Raw genomic sequence first — 23,098 nt, forward strand, 5'->3', positions numbered from 1 at the left:
TGTGCCAATCCGTGAGCCATGTGTCTGTCCCTGCTCTTAGAGTCTTTGCAGCGTTGCAATGATAGTTGGATGTGCACCCTGCATTGTAGCTTTTGAAGTGCAGAAAAAAATTATTTACGGGATGTAGGCATCACTGGCTAGGCCAGCATTTATTGCCCATCCCTTGTTGCTGTTAAGAATCGACTACATTGCTGTCGCTCTGGAGTCACATGTAGGCCAGACCAGGTAAAGATGGCAGTTTCCTTCCCTAAAGGACACTGATGAACTTTTTCTGACAGTTGGCAATAGATTCATGGTCATCATTAGACTTTTAATTCCAGATTTTATAATTCAATTCAATTCCACCATGTGCCACCGCGGACTTTGAACCAGTGTCCACAGGACATTACCTGGATCTCAGAATTAACAGTCCAGCGATAGTGCCACTAAGCCAATGCCTCCCAAGTGGTTCAGAGATGTGCTGTGATGATGCAGAGGGGCAGGCAAGTATCTGATACTGCAGTCAGTTGATGTGGCTGATGGGCAAATCGCTGTCCATGGAGCGTGGCCTTGAAATGCTGGTATTGGGTGCCCAAGATCGACAACCTTAGGAGTAAGCAATGGGGTGGTGTCATTCAGGCTTGGATATGGAGATGTTTTGGTGATTAGTTTGTTTGCCACGGGTGGTACGATAGGAGCCTGCATGCTAATAAAGCGAGACCTGCAATTACTGAGTTTCAACTTCCAGAACGGTGTTGGAAAATGCAGCTTGTTGCTCCTGATACTCTGATAGGCTTCACTTAATTGCCCATGTGATTCTCCCAGATTTCTTGCCAAATCCCAGATCACTCGGGGCCCGCATAAGATCCTGCCCTTTATTTCTCACTCCCTCAGAATTGAATCGGGAACGTCGATGGCTTTTTAGATCTGGCACCGTATCACGTGGCATACTTCAGTAACATTGAAAAATGTGTTCCAAACAAATTGTCACACCTTGTTCCATGATGGTGGCAGACTCTGAGATTGGCTTCAATCTGTCTGTCTGTTGCTGCTTCTTCCCAACATTGTCGAAACTTAGCTGGTTGCTTGTCCACAAGACCAACCTAAAGATGCTACTAATCCCATCCATGTAGCCCCGACCTGGCACTGCCATCACTTCAAGGAAACCACCATGTCTTGAAAGAAAGTGAGACCCCTTTAACTATGTGCAAATCCTGTATCCTGTACCATTCAAAAGCTCCACTTTGCTCCATCAGTGTAGTATGAAACAATATATGAAATCATAGAATTGCCTCAGTGTGCAAGCAGGCCATTCGGCCCATTGGGTCCAAGTCGATTCTCTGAAAAGCATCTCAGCTAGACCCATCCCCTACCCTATCCCTGTTACCCTGCATTTCCCATGGCTAATCCACCTAGTCTACACATCTTTGGATTGTGGGAGGAAATTGGAGGGAAGCAGAGTTAATGCTTCTTGCCCTTAAATTCAATGTGACCACCTCTCTGAATATGAGTTTCTGTTTCTCACAGATTGACTCTTTCCAAAACATGAAGAGTCAGATCTGCAAGCGAGGACTGCAAATAGAGAGGCTGTGGCACAGGCCTTCTCTCTCACTTTCTCTGGGGTGGAGGGGAGGTGAGAAGAGTTAGATTTGCAAAGTAGTGCCTTTCCTGAGTTGCTTGGCTGCGTTTTGAAAAAAAACTCTTTAGACTGACATCACAGGAAAATTGGATAGTTGCTGTTAGGGGACTGTTTCAAATCCAGTAATTTTCAAAAATGTAAATTTCTAGATGAGCCCTGCAAAACTGCAAGTTTGTAGGCATTGGAGAGGGAGCAGATTTATGAGCATGTGCAAAGTATCTTTACTAATCTCCAATTTACAGTTGAGAGTACAAAAATAAAGTTGAAGTAATTAACATTTAAAAAATTGAAGTAAATTAATTACTTAATGTTAGGACATGGTAGGAAGCTCAGCCATACGAAATTAAAATGGTGCTGGAAAAGCACAGCGGGTCAGGCAGCCGAGGAGCAGGAAAATCGATGTTTCGGGCAAGAGCCCTTCATCAGCTCTTCATGATGAAGGGCTTTTGCCCGAAACGTCGATTTTCCTGTTCCTCAGATGCTGCCTGACTTGCTGTGCTTTTTCAGCACCACTCTAATCTCCAGCATCTGCAGTACCCACTTCCGCCACACAGAATGCCCAGTCTATCGCGTGCAGGAAGGCTTGGTCACTTCTTGTCACCCACGAAAACCTACATGCAGGAAATCTCATTGGTTGCACAAACTTTAACTCTGAGTTTCAAAGCTCCCGTAATTGGACGTGTGGAAAGATTTATGATCAGACCACATGCTAGCAGCAATAAGGCACAGAGGAAATAGGTGACCACCAGACAGTCCAAGAAAAGAGGCAGGTAGGGCAGGCGTCCATGGAGGTTCCATGCGTTCAGCAGTTTTTCATTTGGGATATTGGTGAGAGAGTGAATCCTGATAGAGTGCAGTAAGAGGAAAGTTTGTGACCGCATGGTGGCCCAACTGTATAGGAGGGGAGGGAGAAGACTGTAGTGGCAGTGATGATAGGGAATTCTAAGGGCAATGGATAGGCATTTAGTTGGCAAGTGGTGACTCCAGGGTGTTTGTTGTCTCACTGGGGTCCAATTGCCAGAAGGTGGCTGCAGAGAATTTTTCTGGGTGAGGGTGAACAGCCAAAGGTCATGGTCCATATTGGCGCATTAAGTTGGATTGGAGATATGGTCCCACAACCAAACTTTAGGGAGCTAGGGAGAAAATTAGCAAGCAGGACCTTGAAAGTGTAATCTCTGGATACTCCCAGGGCTGTGTGCAAGTGAGTGCAGAAATAGGAACATGAGAAAAGTGAGTGTGCAGCTGGAAAAATGGCATAGAACGCTTCATATTCCTGGGACGCTGGAACTGCCTCTGAGGGAGATGGCATCTTTCAAGGGTGGATAGATTGCAGCTGAACAGAGCTTGGACCAGGTTCCTGGTGGGGGGATTTGTTGATGTTATTGGGGAAGGTTTTAACCAGCTCAGTGGGTTGTGAGAATTTGGAAAGAATTTTGGGAAGTAATATCAGGGCACAAGAAGGTGAGAGAGACAGCACTAAAAGAGAGATAACAAAGTTAGTGATAAAATCTAAATGCAAATGTGTGAATGCAGAGAGTCTAGTTAATAAGGCTGGGGAGTTCCAAACGCACATTGCCTTGTGGGATTTTGAAGTTGTGGTGATAATAGAAATCTGGCGTAAGGAAGGTTGGGCTGCAAGTTAAATGCTCCTGGTTACAGATGTTGAGAAAAGCTAGGAAATGATAAAATGGCGGAAGGGCAGTTTTTTCTGGTTAAGGAAAGCATTGCAGTACCGGAGAAAGGATGTTTCAGAGGACAGAATTGATTGGATGAGAGCTAAGGAATAAGAAGTATGCAATTACGTTTCTCCATGTAATGCATAGACCAACAGCTCATGGAAGGATATAGAGCAATAAATGTGTAAGGAAATAACTGAGTGTAAACATCATGGAGTCATTATAATAGGGAACTGTAGGTACCTATGTATGGACTGTAATATTGATACTGCTAGAGACAGTAAGGAACAAGCGTTTTACGTTGTGTCCAAACCAACAAGAAAGGAGGCACTGCTAGACCTGGTTATTGGGAATGAGGTGGGCAGTAGGTCAAGTGACAATGGGGGAAGCATTTAAATGTCAAGTCACCACAGCCCCAGAGCTGGGCTTTTCTCCCATTAGAGGCATGCAGCTGGTGGTGGTTTTACCTGAGGATCACCACATCTCAGGCAAGGGGAAACATTAAGGGGGAGGATCCTGCATAGCAACCTCAGCCAGTGTGGGAACTGAACCCCCGCTGTTGGCATCACTCTGTGTCACAAACTGGCTGTCCAGTCAACTGAGCTAACCAACTAGTTGTGAAGATAGCCCAAGTAATTATAGACTAGTTAGTTTAACTTCAGTGGTGGGGAAACTTGTTGAAGCAATTATTTCAGATAGAATTAATAGTCATGTGGGTAAAGGAGGGTTAATTTGGAAGGGGCAGCATGGATTTGTTCAAGGAGAATCATGCCTGACTAACTTGTTGAAGTTTTATTGAAGAGGTAATAGTGAGGATTGATGAGGTCGAAGACGTTGATGTTGTGTACTTGGGCTGTCAAAAGGTATGACAAACTTGAGGCAAGTTAAAGGTCATGGAAGAATAGAGGCACTAACACCATGATTATAAAATTGGCTGAGGGAGAGTAATGATTAATGGGTATGTTTCAGCCTGGGAGACAGTTTGTAGTGGAGTTCCCCAAGTGCCACTTCCCTGGTACACATGGTTCACGCCTTGGTGTGCAGGAGATAATTTCAACATTTGTGGACAGTGAAAATCTCAGAAGGATTGTAGACTTTGAGGAGCACGGTGTCAAACTTGTAAAGGTTATTGACAAGTTAGTGGAGTGAATGTCTGTGTGACAGGCAGACAGTTCAATGTGGAGAATTATGATGTGATCCATTGGTACAATAAGCATGGGGGGATGGTGTAAAATGAAGGGTACAATTCTAAAAGAGTGCAGGAGCAGAGAGGTCTGGGTGTATATGTTTATAAGTTATTAAAAATGCCAAACAGCTAGAGAAAACTGTTGGTAAAGTCTATAATATTCTTGCCTTAATTAATAGGGGCAGAGAAAACGTGAATTAGGAGGCCATGCTGAACATACAGGATGCTGGTTAGACCTGAACTGGAATATTGTGCACTGTTCTAGGTAGTGCAGAACAGGTTGGATGTGAATGCATTGGAGAGAGGCCAGAAGAGATTTCCAAGATTGGTTCCAGGAATGAGAAACTTCAGTTCAAAGGATAGATTGGAGGACTTTTTTTCTCTTGAGAGGAGAAGGCTCAGAGGACGTTTGCTCGAAGTTTTCAAAATCATGCAGGGACTCAACAGAATAGTTAGGGAGAAAGTGTTCCCACTCAAAAATGCATGAAGAACCCGGGGGTGCAGATTTAATGTGTTTTGGAAAAGAAGCAAATACAAAATTTGAAAAATCTTCTTCATGCAGTGAGTAGTTAGGATCTGGAAGGCACAGCCTGGAAGTTTGGTAGAGACTGATTCAGTGTAGACATTCAAGAAGGCATTCAGTGATTGTTTCCATTTAAACAATGTGCAGGGTTATGGGGACCAGTGAGGAGATTAGGTTAAAATGCTCAGAGAGCTGGTACAGACTCCAAGAGGTCCCATGACTTCCTTCTGCACTGCAACAATTCTGTGATTTAGATCAGTGAACTTTCGTTCGAGCCTGAGAAAAATAGAGGAAGTGGTTCAATTAATAAAGCATCTACTGTGGTGAGTAGGGGGAAGAAGAAAATCAATGCTGGATGATGAGTTAGAGATATGTGAATAAAAGAAGTGAGACAACGGAATCAGAAGGTTGGGAGTTGTCTGGCAGGTGGTTCACCTTCAGACTCTTTGAATCTTTTATGCTATCTATAAGCCACAAATTGCAAGCCAGATGGAGTACTCTTCCCTTAACTGGATGAACTCAGCTCCAACAGCACTCAAGCTTGACTCCATTCAGGACAAAGCAGTGACTTGATTGACAGCCTGTGTTGTCCGAAGGTACAGTGTTGTTACTTGCGCAGGCTTTATCAACAGCGGCTTGCAAACTTTCAAAGTCTACCAATTAGATAGATGAAGGCAGCAGAGGAAAGGGAACACCATTACCTGAAGTTGACTTCCAAGTTGCATATCGTACAGACTGAGGGGATATGTTATCATTCCTTCACTGTTATTGGGTCAATATCCAGGAACCCCTGCTCCTTACCAGCTTTGTTGGTACGAACAGCATCACAGACTGCAGCGGTTCAAGAAGGCAGCTCATCAGCACCACCTTCTCGAAGGGCATTTAGAGATGGTCAATAAATGAAGGCTGCCATTGATGGTTACACACCACCTGACTGAATACTTAAAGGCAAAATCTGTATGATTTCTTTTGTCTGCCAATCTTTACACTGTAATGGCGATTATGGGCTACACGTAAAATTGTACAAACACCATGAATAAGATATTTTCCAATTATGTGAATAAATTGCTCTTCTAAATTTTTCCTCTATATTTGAGCAACTTTGTTAACTTTTTGTGGAAAACAAAGTTGCAAGCTCTCTCACAAGTATTTGAAGCAGATATTCTGACGAAGAGCTGGCCTTAGGGAGATGGTGCAGTCTTATCATGCATCAGTAGATTTTCAGGATGAGTGACAGATTAACTGATAACTGGAAGGGTATATCCTCTTTTTGGCAAAAACAGATTCTTTTAACATTTAATAAATTAGTTGAAAGCACACTGCCCGATGAAATTTTTAACTTTCATATTTTGTCAGCAGGAAGGGAAGGCTGCTGGCGAGCAAGGGTATTTGTTCTCGTTGTGATTTAGGTCTTCATTCCTTTTTCTTCATAAGAATGTTTCTTGGGTACATTCAGGTTTTAATTATGATAAGTTGTGTTTTTTTTGCAGATAGCTGGAAAAGATTCAAACTCTTAGTCACGTAGTAGAGTCGAAGATAGACAATCTTTCCTCAGCAAGTTTTCCACTGCTGTGATCTATTTGCTGTTATTGGGTGCATCCAATTGAAAAAGACAATGCTCATGCCAAATGCACAGCCAGAGATCAGGCGGTGAGCACATCACACTGTGAGCTGGTAACAGAGAGAGGTTGGGCAAAGCTAAAACAGACACTTCACAGGGTGGAATAACACAGGAATTAGAATTCACTGGCCAAGCCATTCAGAGCTTGTGTGTTCTGACTTCAGATTTACATTTGCACTAATAATTGCAGATTTGCAATTATTGGATCAGAAGTGATTATCAGTCATTTCTCCATCGACACTCCACTGGTATAGTTGAGCTGATGGAAAATTTGACAATAAATTAGTTTGTGTTTGACATGTTAGCAGTAGGAAAACAGCAGCAAGCGCATTGTAGTTCAAGCAGAATGTACTGAAAGGGCTGGTCATAGAGTGAGGTAAGGATGTAATCAACGCATTGATCCAGAATGCTAACTTGACTAGAGCAGAACCTAAAACGGGGAGGAACGGTGGATGGAGGTGTTTGATGTGAGTATGTAATGAGATTCAAAACTAAGTCAATAAAAGTGTGATTCTTAAACTTAAATAATATGCACAATTCCTATAGCACGTCGGGGTTGTGAGGATTGTGTACTAACCCAAGCCTTTGATAGATGTCAGAAATAGTTTGTGTAACCATTTGTCTGAAAGCACAGTTCACAACGAATCAGAAGTTGTATAGTTTCAGAAATTCTCCTGCAGTGGCTTACACATAAAAGGCAGGGAGAGTTCCACATGCCTAGTCTATCTTGAGATATTATGGGAGGTTAGACACCAAAGTATTTAACTTCATACGGGCTATAGGGTTTGGAAAGTATGACAATTTTGTGCAAGTATCGCTGAAGTAGAGGTTCATTCTAATTATATTGAAATCTCAGTCTAATCCATTTGTGTGGTAAATTCTGATTTAATCAATGAACATTTCTGACAGTGAGTTGGGTACAGGATGAAGAAATTTTATGGTGATCAAGATGTAGAAGGTACAGGACCAGTTATTCCTGACTTGGATGATCACACAAAAAAAAGAGTAATTGCAACTGTGTGACTCCTTTATCAAGAAAAAGCACAAATTGTGTGGAACATTCTATAGTGAGTAGTTGGAATAGAATGAAATAATATTCAGTTCAAATTAGTTATTTTGTTAATTTCTCTGAAGTGGGAAATTGTTTCGGTCTTATAATGAGCACCCTCACTAATGTTGCTTGCTACCTGGCTTTGCGTAGATTCAATGATATGGTTTAACTGCACCCTCTTGCTAAGTATAACTTCTTTCACATTGGGTGTGCAAAACAAAAATGCAGTTGCTAGACTTTGTTGTGAACTGGTCAGTGGAGGACAAATGCAATTAAAAGAAAATGAAGTCGTAAGCTGCTTCTCTGTAATTGCTTGGTACTTTCAGATCTGTTCATTGGTGCCTAGCTGCTGAGTTCTGGGTTATCACTGCGTTGTTTATAAACTTTCTAATCAACCTGTTCAATGATGTTATTTCATCATTGTGGGTGGGTGACTCTTCGGAGTGTTGGTGTGGACTTGTGGAAACAGGCCACTTGGCTCAACACTTGTAGGGATTCTATTCTATTCTATACCTCTGGAGGAGATGGGATCTGAACATCAGCCTATGGTTCAGAGGTATGGACAGTACCAATGCAGCATAGGGGTGTCCTGTCACAGCATTGTCACTGTTTAATTATTGGCAGCACTCTCATTCTGTTACTCAGAGGATGTACTGTCTAATCAGATCCAATAACATATGATTTCACTTTATCCTAAGCAATGTTCCCTCCAGTTTGCTTTGTTGTGTACTGTCCATTCATTGCACAGGATTCCCTTGGCTTGCACAGATGACTGAGCAGCTGAGAGGCACCATTGGCTTTAAGTATTCAGGGAGTGTGAGCAATGTTGTCTGATTGAAATTCTGAAGCACTTCCTAGTCAGTAGCAATGAGTATTATCTGTTCGCTATGATAATTCATTCTATGCCTGATCTATGCTTTAAAAAATAAATCAACAGATTCCTGGTCTTCAGTCCATGTCCATTTATATTTGGAAAAGTATGGGCTTATCAGTGAAAGGCAACATGGTTTTGTGCGGGGTAGATCATGCTTTACCAACTTAATAGAGTTCTTTTGAGGAAGTGACCAAGTTGATAGCTGTTGATGTCGTATTCATGGACGTTAGCAAAGCATTTGACAGGGTTCCCCATGGTAAACTGATGGAGAAAGTGCAATCATATGATGTGTAGGGTGTTCTAGCTAGATGGGTAAAGAACTCGTTGAGCAACAGGAGACAGAGTAGTAGTTGAAGGGAGTTTCTCAAAATGGAGAAAGGTGACCAGTGGTATTCCACAGGGATCAGTGTTGGGGCCACTGTTGTTGTTATATACATAAATGATCTGGAAGAGGGCTTTGTTGGTCTGATCGGTAAGTTTGCAGATGACACAAAGATCGGTGGAGTAGCAGAATGCAGAGGGTACTGTCAAAGAATACAGGAGAATATAGATAGACTGGAGAGTTGGGTGGAAAAGTGGCAGATGGAGTTCAATCTGAGCAAATGTGAGGTGATGCGTTTTGGGAAATCTAATTCTCGAGCCAAGTATACTGTAAACGGAATAGCCTTAGGAAAAGTTAATGAGCAGAGAGATCTGGGAGTTCAGGTCCATTGTACCCTGAAGATGGCTGCACTGGTGGATAGTGTGGTCAAGAAGGCATATGTTATGCTTGCCTTCATCGGACGGGGTATTGGGTATAAGAGCTGGCAGGGCAGATCATGTTAAAATTGTACAAGACATTGGTTTGGCCACATTTAGAATATTGTGTACAGTTCTGGTCACCACATTACCAAAAGGATGTGGACTCTTTGGAGAAGGTTTACAAGGATGTTGCCTGGTATGGAAGGTGCTAGCTATGAAAAGAGGTTGAATAGGTTAGGATTGTTTTCATTAGAAAAAAGGGGATTGAGGGGGAACCTGAGTGAGGTCTCCAAAATCATGAAGAATATAGGCAGAGTAGATCGCGATAAGCTTTTTCCCAGGGTGAGGGATTCGATAACGAGAGGTCACACTCTCAAGATGAGAGATGAAACGTTTATGGGGGATATACGCGGCAAGTACTTTACACAGAGGGTGGTAGGTGCCTGGAACACATTGCCAGCAAAGGTAGTAGAGGCAGGCACGGTAGATTCATTTAAGGTGTGTCTGGACAGATGCATGAATAGGTGGGGAGCAGAGGGACACAGATCCTTAGGAATTGGGTGATAGGTTTAGACAGTGGATTTGGATCGTCTCAGGCTTAGAGGGCTGAAGGGCCTATTCGTGGTCTGTAAATGTTTTGTTCTTTGTGTGAGGAGTGCAGCAGTATTGAGGGATGGCATACTGTATTTTGTACAGTTGGGGAAAATGGGCTGAAAGAGCTCTTGGGGATAGTGGTGGCTAAAAAGGGGCAGCATTGGAGTTGTTTGGGCAGTGGTTGGGAGAGGGTTCATGGGAATAGTAATGACAGCTCATGAGGTTTTAGAGAGAAAAGCAGAATAACTGCATTTATGCCAATGCACCTTCTCTGATATGTCAGGTTGTCTTCAATCACAAGCTTTGGGATCTTGAGTTGAAGTAATGCCATTTTTTCTTTATTCTTTATTCATTTATGGGAAGAAGGCATTGCTGCGTCAGCAGCATTTATTGCCCATCCCTAAATCCCAGAGGGCTGTTCAGAGTCAACCACATTGCTATGGGTCTGGAGTCACATGTAGGCCAGACCAGGTGAGGATGGCAGTTTCCTTCACTAAAGGTCCCCAGAAGATTATCTGGGTCTCTGGATTAGCAGTGCAGTGATAATATCACTAGGCCATTTCCTCTCCTTTGGAGGTAGTTAGCATAATTTCAAGCTACCACCTTCTGCTCAAATAATCATGTTTGGGTAAAAAGCAAATGACCTATCTGTCCTGCTGTTTTTTTGGCTGTTCAATTGATGCTTTCTTCTTACCAGTTCACTGGCCATTGGAATGTTTTTTCCTGACTTGTGCCATCAGAATTCCACATAAAATGTTGAATATAGCTTTAAGCTGTTGCTAAATCTTTAAAAGGTTTCTGTCGCCTTCTCTTACAACAGAAAAACCTATCTCTGATGTGTTCACAGTGAATCTCTTGTGTAATTTCTCTCTCACCTTGAGAGCCTTCCCAAACCAAGATGCATAAACCAATAGTTTAGAAATCACTGACCTGTAAAGGCAGGTTCACAGGGCTCACTATGATGAGGGCAGTTTAGAAAAAGTGAAACTACTGAGTTGCAATGGGGAAGGAAGATGCCTTGAGTTGCAAATTGGTACAGCACCTTAATCAAGATAAAAATGCTGTTTTTCTCATTTACTTGTGATGCACTACCCTCTCTCTACCTTTTAACATATGTAGTTAAAAGACATTATGGATTGGACTATGTTTTCAAAATAGCAGTGAATGGTAACAGTGCTCACCATTTATGCGCATAGTCTGGTTATGTGCTTGCAGAATTAAATTCAGAAATGTGAAAGTTCCTTTATGAGATGTAGCGGTCTAATGTAAACTGTGCAGATACATTATCTCTGTTTTTGGTTCCTCATTCAAATGATTGAACTATGCTAATGTTGCAGCTATGGACTGCAAGCCAAATGCAGTAGTTAAGTTTGTTACTCTGCATACCCTTTAAATGGTTTGCGAAGTTTAATTACAGCCAAGGACACCTATCAGACACTGAAAATTAACCTTCTAAATGCTTTTTATTATTATCGGAGATTTAAAAGAAAGCAACCTTTCTTAAAATCATTTTTATTTGGATTGTGAGAAAGAGAGAGCAATTCTTTTTTTCTTTCTTTCTCTTTATTTCACTTCTGTATCTGATTTAACGTTAAATTGTCCACTCATTTACAGTTCCAAATTCAGGTTGGGGAGTAGGGCAGTTATTTGTCCTCTTCATACAGGTCCCAGATGCCATGTAGAGTGTGTCAGGCCATTTTCATGGCTTATTGACAGCAACATGCTGTGCTAAACCCAGTGGGCACGTGCAAGTCTAACAAATAGTCTGTGGTATTTCTTTGAAGAACAGCCCCAAATATGGCCGACAGAGTAGTTTATTTTGAAATGTTTTATTTGTGTCTTCTGCCTTCACACAATGAGCATGCTGCATTTGATTAAAAGAAAAAGTCTCACCTAGATAAATTAGCTATGAAGCTGATCACAGTAAAACATCATTTGACAAGTCAGTTGTGCTGCAAGGCATTCCCACTGTGGGGACTTAAGGTAATCAATTTATGAGCTACAGTCAAGTATCAGCCATCTTAATCTAAAGTGTCAATTTGTTCAGTTAGAAGCACTTCTGTCTCTTGAATTAAGAAAGTTGTGGGTTCAAGCCACACTCCAGGATTTCAGTGCAAAATCTGCTTGACTCACAGTCCCTCAGTATGGCACGAGTTGTATTGCTGGAGGTGCCATAATTCTAATGAGATGCTAAACCATCTGCTTTTCTGCTTTTTTTTTCTTCCCAGAGTCATTCTGGTATCCTGGGCAACATTCTTCCCTCATATTACATTAAAAGCAAGTTCAAGAATGCACATGTATTCACAAGCTCTTTGTCATATCATCACGATATCCCAAAGTACAGAGCTTAATATAAAAATTACAAATTAACTGGTTATTCATTACAATGATGTTTGTAGGACTTTCTCTGTGCAAAGTCCCACGGTGATAAATTGGATTGCAAAAGCTGGTTTGCTGATATACCAGCAGCATTGATTGCACTACCAATTAATGATGTCCATCGAGATGTTTGAGAAATACAGTTATTTTCAATCTGTAGTATTTCCTTGTTTTGTAGCTCTAAAATTGGATTGCCTTTGTATTTAAAAAAATGTTTTGCTTTAATCTTTTTAAAGCAAATGTCTGAAGATCTGTACATTGTTTGTTGACAACATTGTTAGGGTACAGTTTTATACTGCTCTTCAATCATAGATATTCCTTTTCCAATAATTGTTTTTTTAAGCCTCAATGGAGTGACTTTATATCTGTTATACAGTGTTAGCAATTATACATAGCTTATACTTCAGACTGCAAGCGTAATATTTTCCATGAGTGTTTGAAATTATAGGTCTTTTACAGTACATTTAAACTTCACACTTCGCACATTCTGGCACTGCATTTTAACCCATGGGTGTTGAAGTAAAACTTTGTGCAATTAACCAGGTTACTTAAACTGTCAACATCAACAACTTAGCAATTCTAGTTCTTGAGTTGTAGTCTATGACCAGTGTCAATTTGCAATCATTTATTTATAATTATACCAACTTCACTTTGAAGCGTGTGGAGAAATCAACTGGAAGTACCCTTTTAATTAGATAAATGATCCAGTTTAACATCTGACTCATTGGTACCACTGTACAGTAAAGCACTAAATAACACCAGTGGTTTAATTTTTACTTGGATATGTTCAACGCGGACACTTTAAGTGCACTCTGCATTCTGATTTTCCAGCTTCTCATCCCCTTCAAGAGTACAAAGCAGAGAGATATATAATGGATGTATCTGTACATTGTGTCCAGTACAAAGAATAAAATTTATTGATTAGTTTATATACATGTGGCATAACTGAAGCTTGACCAAGAATTTTAATTGTGATATTTGATGGCTATATGTGTAGTTGTTTAAGTGGTCTGAAACTGATGCTTCTGAATCTTAGGGTGTAGAATACATCCTATACATATATGAATCCACCAGGACCACGTGAGGAGTGACTCATGACTCCCCTTTTCATCTGATTTCAACAGGATTTTAAAAAAATCCGTCTACACTATCTAATTCTGAGTGTTTAATAGATTATCTACTGTAATCATAAAATAATATATTTTCTTTTGAGTTTAGCAAAACCAGCCAAAGTGAAATAATAAAGTATGCTTGATTGAAATAAGTGTTTCTGGCTCTGTTTAAAGTTCGCCCTAGAATTTTTTTCGACCTGTAAATTTGTTGAACATGAGCAAGAGGCAGATTCTCAGGAGCAATGCTGGATCCATTTTCTGTCTCACTTTCTTACCCCTTTCTCTCACTTGTGCGTGCTCACATACATATACACATACACACTTGAAGTTTGCATATACGAATAGACTATCCAAATTAGAGTTCTTAAAAGAAGAGTGATATAGTCAGTCATAACAAATATTTGTATCACACATCTATCATACATGATTCAAAGCATAGTTCACCAAAGAATGAGGGGGCCAGTTTTCACAGTTTTCCTTGAGAGAAAATAGAGATAAGTATGTCATGGAATAATCGCAATCACAGGCGATACCTTTAAAAGTATGTGTCTGTTACAGACCATGAGAATAAAGGTTACATAATTCAAAACTCCTGAGTGTTCTTGAGGTGTCATCAGTTGAGACCACAATTATTTACTTATTGACTTGTTCTTCTCAGCAGTCGAGATGTCTGTAGATGCATTTGTAGTCTCAGTGCATGGTTGTTGCCTGATTTGCTTTTCTACTGGACATTATATTGCATAATAATTCCGAGAAGCAGGGACAAGGGGAGTAAAAGAGTCATTTAGTTTTTGTGTACAAATCCATTTCTCCTTTTCTCTTTGCCTTGCAGTTTAAAAGCTGCTCTTAAAGTAAAGATCAATTTGTATTCCTGAGTCTAGCTCCCCTGTCTTCCCAAGCTGGCTACGTAGTAGACAATTCTTGCATTCTGAATATGTAAAATTATCATACAAGTGTATGATAATTGAAAGGCAAGATGCAAATGTCTTGATGTTGGTACAGTTGCTTAGTTGCCTAAGTAGATTAAAATAGTAATTTAAGTGCGGATGCCTTCATTTATTCTAATGGTTCTCTTGTTGCTAACCTCAATCAGTGAACAACTGTAGCTTTTTTCGGTACAAACTTCTTTATTTGTAAAAAGCATTTTCGTCCCTTAGAAGTCTTGGGTACAACAATCAGATGAAGGAAGTTAAATTTTGAGAGTTCAAATTTACCACTAACAAAAGAAAATATAGCAAGACATGTGGTAATATCTAATCAATGTAAATTGCACGATTTATGTAATTTCTTGTAGAATTGGCAATAAGGCCAATTCTTGTTCTTTTAACTGGAATACATGAGAACAGTGATTTACCTTTTCTGGTTCCTTGTTTATTCTGTGTTGATGAGTTAACTTGGCTAATGAGTGCTTTGTTTTATTTATGCACTGATTTTTACTAAATATTTGTCAATTGAATGGAATAATGTGGTTACAGTGTTGCTTTAAGCTCTGGTTATACATTTAACCAGTACAGTTCTGTATCTGCCTGATTGAAATAAGTGTTTCTGGCTCTGTTTAAAATTTGCCCTAGAATTTTTTTTCGACCTGTAAATTTGTTGAACATGAGCAAGAAGCAAATTCTCAGGAGCAATGCTGGATTTATGCATCAGTATTTACACACTAATTTGACTTGGATCTTCCAGTTTATGGAAACTGTTTTCAGTTGTGTGCAAATTGATATCCACTGATTTTGCAATACCCTTGCATATGTTTGGAGTTTGCCCTGAGCTGTAAATGTAGTCCCATAAACCATTGACTACAGTAGTTTACAGGATATCATGGGGCCTGTTGGTTCAAGGCCATGGTATGTGTCTGGCCTCATAAAGTAACACCTTTCTTTTCTTCATGGAGCCAAGCATACACACAAAAAATACAAGGCAAGATTGCCTTGAGTGAAATAGTACAAGCTCATCTTTGGTTACAGATTACTCCATATCCAACATGATCCACACAACAATTTACAGTTTTTCCAGTGTCTACATTACATGTGAACCAGTTTGTTAATCCCAGAGAGTGAATTTAACAAAATTGGAACAGTGTGTATATAAAAGTGGTCTTGGCTGTGTTTTATGCATCTTGGCTACTTATAGTACAGAAGCTGCTGGTAATGTCAACTTTCTTTTTTTTGATTCCATGCCAAGAAAGGAGAGTTTTCATGTGAGAGATAAACACTAAATGAAACACGATAAATTTCTTAATGTAACTTTTAACTATGTGCTAATTTTAATTTGGTTAATGTGATTTCTAGACTGGACCTTGTTCTTTTAAAAGCATTGCTGCACTCAGTAAACACTGGTTGGTTAAATCCAGCCCTGTAGGTTAATGAGGGTAAAATTAGTGGTTTATTGGTCATTGATATTTTGTGATTAAATAAATTAGCTCTAAATTGACAAACAAAGTCTCCTTGTTTCAGCAAAACATGTAAAGCAATATGAATAAAAAATACAAATGTACAGATATTGGTGTAATGTCAGTAGGAATTCAGAAACCTTGCACAGTGATTTTTGGACGGCTGCTTCAGTTCTTGCCTGAGAAGTTAAAACTGGCTGCTGTTTGAATATTAATGTGCTCTGACTGAAATGCTTTATTCCTTCACAGCTGATTTATACTATCTGTCAATTATTTACAGATCCAGTGGTTGTGTGGAAGTTCCCAAAGGATTTCAGAGACCAGGTTTGAAACATGATTAACTTTTTGTTTTAATTTAATACGGTTTCCTGTGACAAGATAGGGATGAATGAAGTCAATGAGCAGACCTCCTCGAAATAACCCGAAGCAACTGCAGTACAGGCAACATTATACTTGATTAATGATAGGTCTCTTATTTTAATATTTATTTGAGTCTTGGAATTCTGTTGATCTTCTCAGCACCCTTATTTTATCTCCATATGAAGGTGGTTCCTGATTAGAAAAAAAAATGTAATTGCTGAGCTTGGAAAACAAATTATAATGCTCTTCAAAATGTAATTCAGTCAATCTCATTGCAGTAAATTGCTTTGTCATTCTAAATACACCAAATATTATTAGTTGAAACATCAACAGTTAACTTGCTCCTCCCAGCTGGATAGCTCGCATTAACTGGTGATGTTGGGTAAGGAACAGGAATAGGTCACGCCTGTCACCCAAGGTTGCCTCTCAAAAATCGATGTATCTTTGTTTTAAGCTCAACAGCTTCTTGATGGAAAACATTCCAGATTAACCAGTACCCTTTGTATCAAGTGCTTGTTGACACCACTCTTGGACCTAGATTTTATTTGAAGGTTGGGGTCCCTTGTTTTGGACTTCTCATCAGAGAAAATAGCTTTTCTGTATCTGTCCTATCAATTCCTTTCAGACATCATCATCATTTCAGTTGGTTTACCCATTACCCTTCTGTACTTGAGGGAAGACAAGCACAATCTGGGCAACATATAACTCCAATATATGAAACTCTTCTGCATCCACTCAAAGGCCAACATAACTTTCCGGAGATGTGCCCAGAACTCTAGACCTCACTGTAGATTTGACCTGATCAAAGTATTTTCCGTAACTGGAATATAACGTCCAGCTATTCGCATTTCAAATACATATAGACGAATGTTAACATTCATCTAATCATTTAAATTACTCATTAAAGAAACTTCTAGATATGTACAATGATTTTGTATATAGGGATTATGTACAATATAAATTAATGGCTTAGATGGTGAAAGTGAATATTCAATAGCCAAGTTTGCAGATGACACAAACATAGATGGAAAGGCAAGTGGTAAGGATAACACAAAGTGTCTATGGAGTGATAGAGACATGTTAAACAAGTGGACAAAAACTTGGCAGATGGAATATAATGTGAAGAAATGCAAGGTTATACACTTTTTGGCAGGAAGAATGAAGGAGCTGAAGGTTATTTAAATGGAGAAAATCTGAAGAAAGCTACAGAACAGATGGATTTGGGGGGTCCTCATCCGCGAGACACAAACATGCTAGTATCCAAGTTCAGCAGGTAATAAGGAAGGCAAATGGAATATTGGCCTTTATTTCAAAGGGATTGGAGTATACAAATAGGGAGGTTTTGTAAAACTACGTAAGCACTGGTCTGTGACTGCACTGGAATATTGTGAACAGTTTTGGACCTCTTACCAATGGAATGATACACTACCAATGCAGAATGTTCAGTAGGCTGATACCAGGAATAGAGGGACTGTCTTATGTGAAGAGGTTGAGTCATTTAGGAATGAGAGACAACCTTAATGAAACAACAAGATTACTTGGGGTCTTGATAGGGTAAATGAGGAAATGTTGTTTCAACTTGTGGGAGAGTCTAGGACTAGAGAGCATCATTTCAGAATAAGGGGTTTCACATTTAAGACAGAGATGAGGAAAAGTTTCTTTTTTCTAAGGGAAATGGATCTCTGGAATTCTTTACTGAACAGGGCTGTAGAGGCCGAATCCTGAAGTATCTTCAAGGTTGAAATGGATATATTTTTCATCCGTGGAGGAATCATGGGTTATGGGCAAAGCAGGAAAGTGGAGATGAGGATTGTTGACTCGGCCATGATCTCTTTGAATGAGAGCAGACTCAATGGGCTGACTGATCTACTTCTGCTCGTATGTCTTATGCCCTTATGGTACACTACCAGAATGGTTTAACTGGGGTGCTGCCTGAACATCATTTACAGATAAAATAGGCATCAACGTGTTATTTTTGAGGGCATGTGACATTTACTCAAGGGCTACTTGTAGTTCCCAAGAATCAAAAATTTGCTTTTCAAGGGCTTCTTTTTCATTCTCAATAACTCCATTATTCGTTGGTTGGAGTGGGGTAGTAACATTATGTTCTGCATTTGTGTTGCCAAATGGGGCACAGAAGCAGGATTAGAAGAACTCATCGCTGTCATCAATAATCATTCCCCCTCCATTAAGCTTAAAGCCACAAAGTATAAGAAAAGTGTTAATTTTCTCAAAACAACAGTATTTAAATTGGCACAAGATCACACGCTCACAAGTTGGCATCATAAAAGTTTTTCCAAAATAACTGATGCACATCTACACACAAGAAACCATTGTAAACACACACCTTTGCAAAAACTAGAGAGACCACATCTAATGCATTTCCATTACAAATGCTCAATGCTGGTAGGTTTTAACCAGCCACCCCATTCTGACCTTCCTTACTGCATCTCAGATTTCAATCTTGGATTTGAATTTAACAGTTAGCAACCAACATATTTTTCTTGAACTTATGCAGCCTACATTCATTTTTCAAAGATTTCAAGTTCAGTAACTTCAAGTTTCCTGAATCTTACTTAGCTGAGTATTCATTAGACTGGTTAAAATGTGTTCCGGCTGTTTTGCAGCCTCCTCTCCCCCTCTTTCCCCTACACAATCTTTCTTCCATATCTTGCAGACTTTCGCTCCCTCTCCCTCTCCCTCTCCCTCTCTCTCTCTCTCTCTCTTCCCCATCTCCTCCATCCCTTTGCAGATTGCCTTGAGTATCCTTGCTTGGACACTCTTTACAAATCCCTCCACCTCTCACGAGTGAGCTTGGCAGTATTAAGTATGGAGCGACGCAGCCGGTGATTGGAAAAGCAGTTCCTCTGAGAGTCCTTCGGCTCCTGCCAGGCCACTGTTTTCCTTAATTGGTTGACACTGAAGAGTGTTTTCTCATAGATGCTTTGTGGGCTATCAGAGTGCCTTATATTTCAAACACTGAAATAAGAGTACAGATTAACATGGAAACATATATTGTCAGGAGTTTTTGTATCCTTCAATTCATTCAAAAAATATTTTATCTTTTTATATTCTTGTTGATAAGGTCAATATTTGCATTAAATAACCCACCATTGCTTACACTTTAGACCTGAATATATGAAGAAAGGTCACTTTTAGAAAGTGTGTTGATGCCAGTTGCAACGTGCCCCAACATGAGCCGTTGATAGAGATAACAACAACTTGGAAATAAAGGTGCAATGTTATTGTATGTTGGCCTAAACAACACTGTGAAGTGTAATTAATATTGTCTGTGCAAGCAATCAAATGATTTCTTTATCACATTTAATGGAGGAAGATTCAAACCGTTTAGGGAAGCAAAAGTCTGCAGCAGGTTTTTAGTTATGAGCAAGCTTCTGCTTGTGTTTTTTTTTCTGTAAAAGGTATTGCTATCAATGCCAGCACAGTGAACCTCATTTTGTGCTGGAGGCTATGTTCTGACTGCACTTCGTGCACACCCTCATTGCTCTTGTTGTTCCAAAGTCCAGTTGGCTTCCTGGGGTCCACAGAATTCATTTTTACAAAAGAAAAGTTACCACTTTAATGCCATCTTTTGAGGTCTTTTGGTATCCCTATTTGCTTTGTCGTGTTCAAGCTTTTTATGAGGTGAAATCACAATTGTAATTTTAACAGTGCAATGATGTCGCTGCTGTTCTGCTTTGTATTCAGTTAGCCACCTGTCCCTGCCTGCACCACCTCTGTTCAGAGACAGTATCTGTCTGTCTGTCTGTCTCTCTTTCTCTCCCTCTTGCGCGCTGTCATTCTCTTCCTCCATTCTGTTTCCCTCTCATTCTCTCTATCTCTCTCACGCTCGTTCATTCTCTCTCCCCTTGTTCATTCTCTCTCTCTCTCTCCCCCTCTTGTTCATTCTCTCTCTTACTTTCTCTCTTGCTCTCCATCTCTCATTCTCTCTTGTCTTGCCCAACACCCCCACCCCCACTGAAATCTCTCATTCAAAGCCATTCGAAAGTGGCCTCAAGACCTTGGACAGCACTTTTGTTCGCCTTTTAGCCTGACAATGGACCTGTAAAACTCTTCAGCAGTGCTTCTTTCCACATAATGAACATCATGGAAATGTCATCCTTTCCTTTTTTTTCAAGGCATTCCTGTGAGGTGTATTAATCAGTGACATTTCAGAAATATCTAACATTCTGATATTATTTCCAGCTTCTGCTTTTCCAACCATGTAACCTCACATGTTAATGTTGTATTTAACATCGAAGCCACACCAAGATTGGGGATATGACCAGATACTTGAAATCAATCAATCCATTTGATTTTTTTGCAAGTTTTGAAATGTGAAGTAAACAAATAAACCTTTGCGATAGGAACAAGATGCTGAATAGGTTTTGTTGTGAAGATGTGGGTGTACTGTACCTTTAAGAAAGTTAAAAGCTAGCAGAACTACCTTAAAGCACCAAGTGTTCTCAACAAGATACAATATAACATGTAGTCCAGCTACTGGGGTAACCAGGGTAGCTGGTTGGCTGGAGATAAAAAACAGATTTGAGTTGGGCCAATCTGTTTAAATAATACACCCCCAAAAATACCAAGCTCCAATCAAGTTTGAATTGAGTATATAGGCAACCTTAAAAGCCACTGACACAATCTGATGCTTTGGGCGTCCAAAACCAGGGAGAATTGAACAGTTGAGAAGAGAATTGCCACAAAACCAACAGATGTAGACTGCTAGTCAGAACTGTCTGAGAGGTAACTGTCTAGAGAAGGTGTTTGCACAGAGAGCGACATTGACACTGACCTTCAGAGCAAATCTGCAAACGGAAGTTTGGACAGCTGGCTGGTTTTGGAAATTTGAATTTTTCAGTAAATCATACTCGGTTGGGGGGATGTGGGGGAATGCGGTTTAATCAGACTGGTATTATAGAAGGGAGAGTAAAAGATAGGTTCGAGGAAAGAGTTGTAAATAGTTGTTAATTATTCTGTTATACTTATAAGAAATAAAGTTGTTTACTTCACTTTAAATAGTTTTCGGCCTCTCAAATTTTCACAAATTACTGCATGGGATAAATCTTTTTCTGTGTTGCTGATTTAAATTAAGCAGGAGGGTTTATCCTACGTCATAACAGTTTGCTGTGAAAAGTATTCCAAGTTTTAACCATAGGTTAATGTTGTTCTCAGGTGAAGTGATGTCTTAGGATTTGAAACTAGGCAGGTTGATGATCTTTCACAAGCGCTGGTTCAGCCTGAGTGGCAGGGAAGTAGCACTTAGGCCAGAGGATGAAATCGCTGTCTCTTTTTCTCACTTGCTAATCAGTTGAAGGAATTGTTGATATATTAATGATTGAATAAACTGGTATCCCTGCAGCTTGAGGATCCAGGCAAGCAGCTGTCAGATGGAACCAACAGTTAGCGTATTGAAAGGAGGAACTGAATCCCCACTTTCAGAAAATGACAGAGATGTAGCATGCATGTGAAGCTGTTCACTGGGCTGAGGATTCATCCCTAAACAGCTCTGTGACAGTTTGAGAGCAAGGTATGATGTACTGTCTGCCGAAAGAGTTGTGGGAGTTGGGACTGCTGGCAGTAAGTTCAACTGAGTTCTGTGGCAGTTTTCAAGAGAATGGCATGGTCAACCATATCCAACACTGAAGAAGTGAAGAATAATGCCTTGTAGTAAGATAGGGTGTCATGTAGTTCCTCATCCACAGCAGGACTGTTGCTGCAGGTGGGCAGAGGTTTGAACAGGGATTTTCGAGAGAGCTGGTACTGAACTTAGAGGCAGGACACAAGGTCAGAGACGTGAACATAAACAAAGACTTGTGTGGTTGAGTTTTAGATGTTTCCTTCCCCACCCTCCATGCCTGTCAATGGCCCTTGCCCTCCACAAATCACATCCTCCAATGCCCCAACTCCTACTGAACACCCTCCAAGACCCTCTTCCTGTTCCTTCATGACTGTCCCTTCGCCTCTCTGTGGCTGCTGATCCTTGTGATTGTAATTTAAAAATGAAAACTCCAAATATACAAAAGGCTCGCATGATTCCAATTTGTACACAGCAGAGTAATGATTGTTGGGGTATTACATTTTCTAAGTAACCATGCAACAATTATATGCATGGTTTCCGCAATTTTGCATGGCAGTGATTGTATTACATTCTACACCTCCTAGTCTGTTCAGTTGCTTATAACCTCTGGAGTTGCAACTAAATTGCAGCAGATTTTCATTTGGAAAAGAACACTCCTCGTTTCCAGAGTGAGGAGATCTAACATGTTTGATTCTGTGCTAGAATTTAGACACAATCTATCTGTGCAGTCCAGAAGCTATGTTTCTGAATTCCTTTGCCAGGTTTGTTTCCATGCTCACGTGACCTAAGCTGCCTCATCCTTGGACACATTTTCTGTCAGCCTCATCGATACACTTCCTCTGTACTTGCATGTTGAATGATAATTGCAGCAGTTGCATATTGTTTCACACTAAGGGCCTTGCACTGACCTTTTTTTTCCATCCTGCATTTTAAATGATCTCTTTTCTTCCTTTCTGCTCATTTTTGGCGACAGCTGTATTGCCCTTAAAAAACCCTCAGTAGCTTACTCAGAGCAATGGCAGGCTGTTGACTGAGTGTGCCTTCTTGGTGCCCACCTTGGCACTGTCATTTGATCGAAAATGAAAAAAAAAGACGTGCATTCAATTTGCTGAATGGTGTTCGACCAAGTATTTACAAATGGTTTGTTGAAAACAGTCTTGCATCTTGCCCTTCAGTTTCACACTCAGCTCAGCAAAATTATAAGCTGTTGACCAACACTGCTGCTTTCCTTCTAAGCATTCATTCAAAAGTTGATAATAATCTGCATTTGTCACGATCAACTTGTTGGGAGTCCGTAAACTTGGCTGAGGCTCACTGTCACTGCTGTCTCAGCTGGATCACCCAGGTGAACATAGGCTCAACGCTGCTTCAATATCTTGTTAAGTGTGAA

The 23,098-nt window shown here is 40.2% G+C and overlaps 1 protein-coding gene across 3 annotated transcripts in view; it reads left to right on the plus strand.

Moving 5' to 3' along the window:
- dennd1b (DENN/MADD domain containing 1B) overlaps nt 1-23,098 on the plus strand; it is a 300,181-nt gene that overhangs the window by 87,790 nt on the left and 189,293 nt on the right. For 2 of the 3 annotated variants that reach the window (XM_072573886.1, XM_072573887.1), the window contains exon 3: nt 16,045-16,088. The exons of the other annotated variant lie outside the window; for it this stretch is intronic. In XM_072573886.1, the coding sequence (XP_072429987.1) occupies nt 16,045-16,088 (44 nt within the window). The remainder of the gene's footprint in view (nt 1-16,044; nt 16,089-23,098) is intronic. 3 annotated transcript variants of the gene reach the window in all.

The sequence above is a fragment of the Chiloscyllium punctatum genome, chromosome 7, assembly GCF_047496795.1.
Source record: "Chiloscyllium punctatum isolate Juve2018m chromosome 7, sChiPun1.3, whole genome shotgun sequence".
In the NCBI taxonomy this organism is placed as follows: Eukaryota; Metazoa; Chordata; class Chondrichthyes; order Orectolobiformes; family Hemiscylliidae; genus Chiloscyllium; species Chiloscyllium punctatum.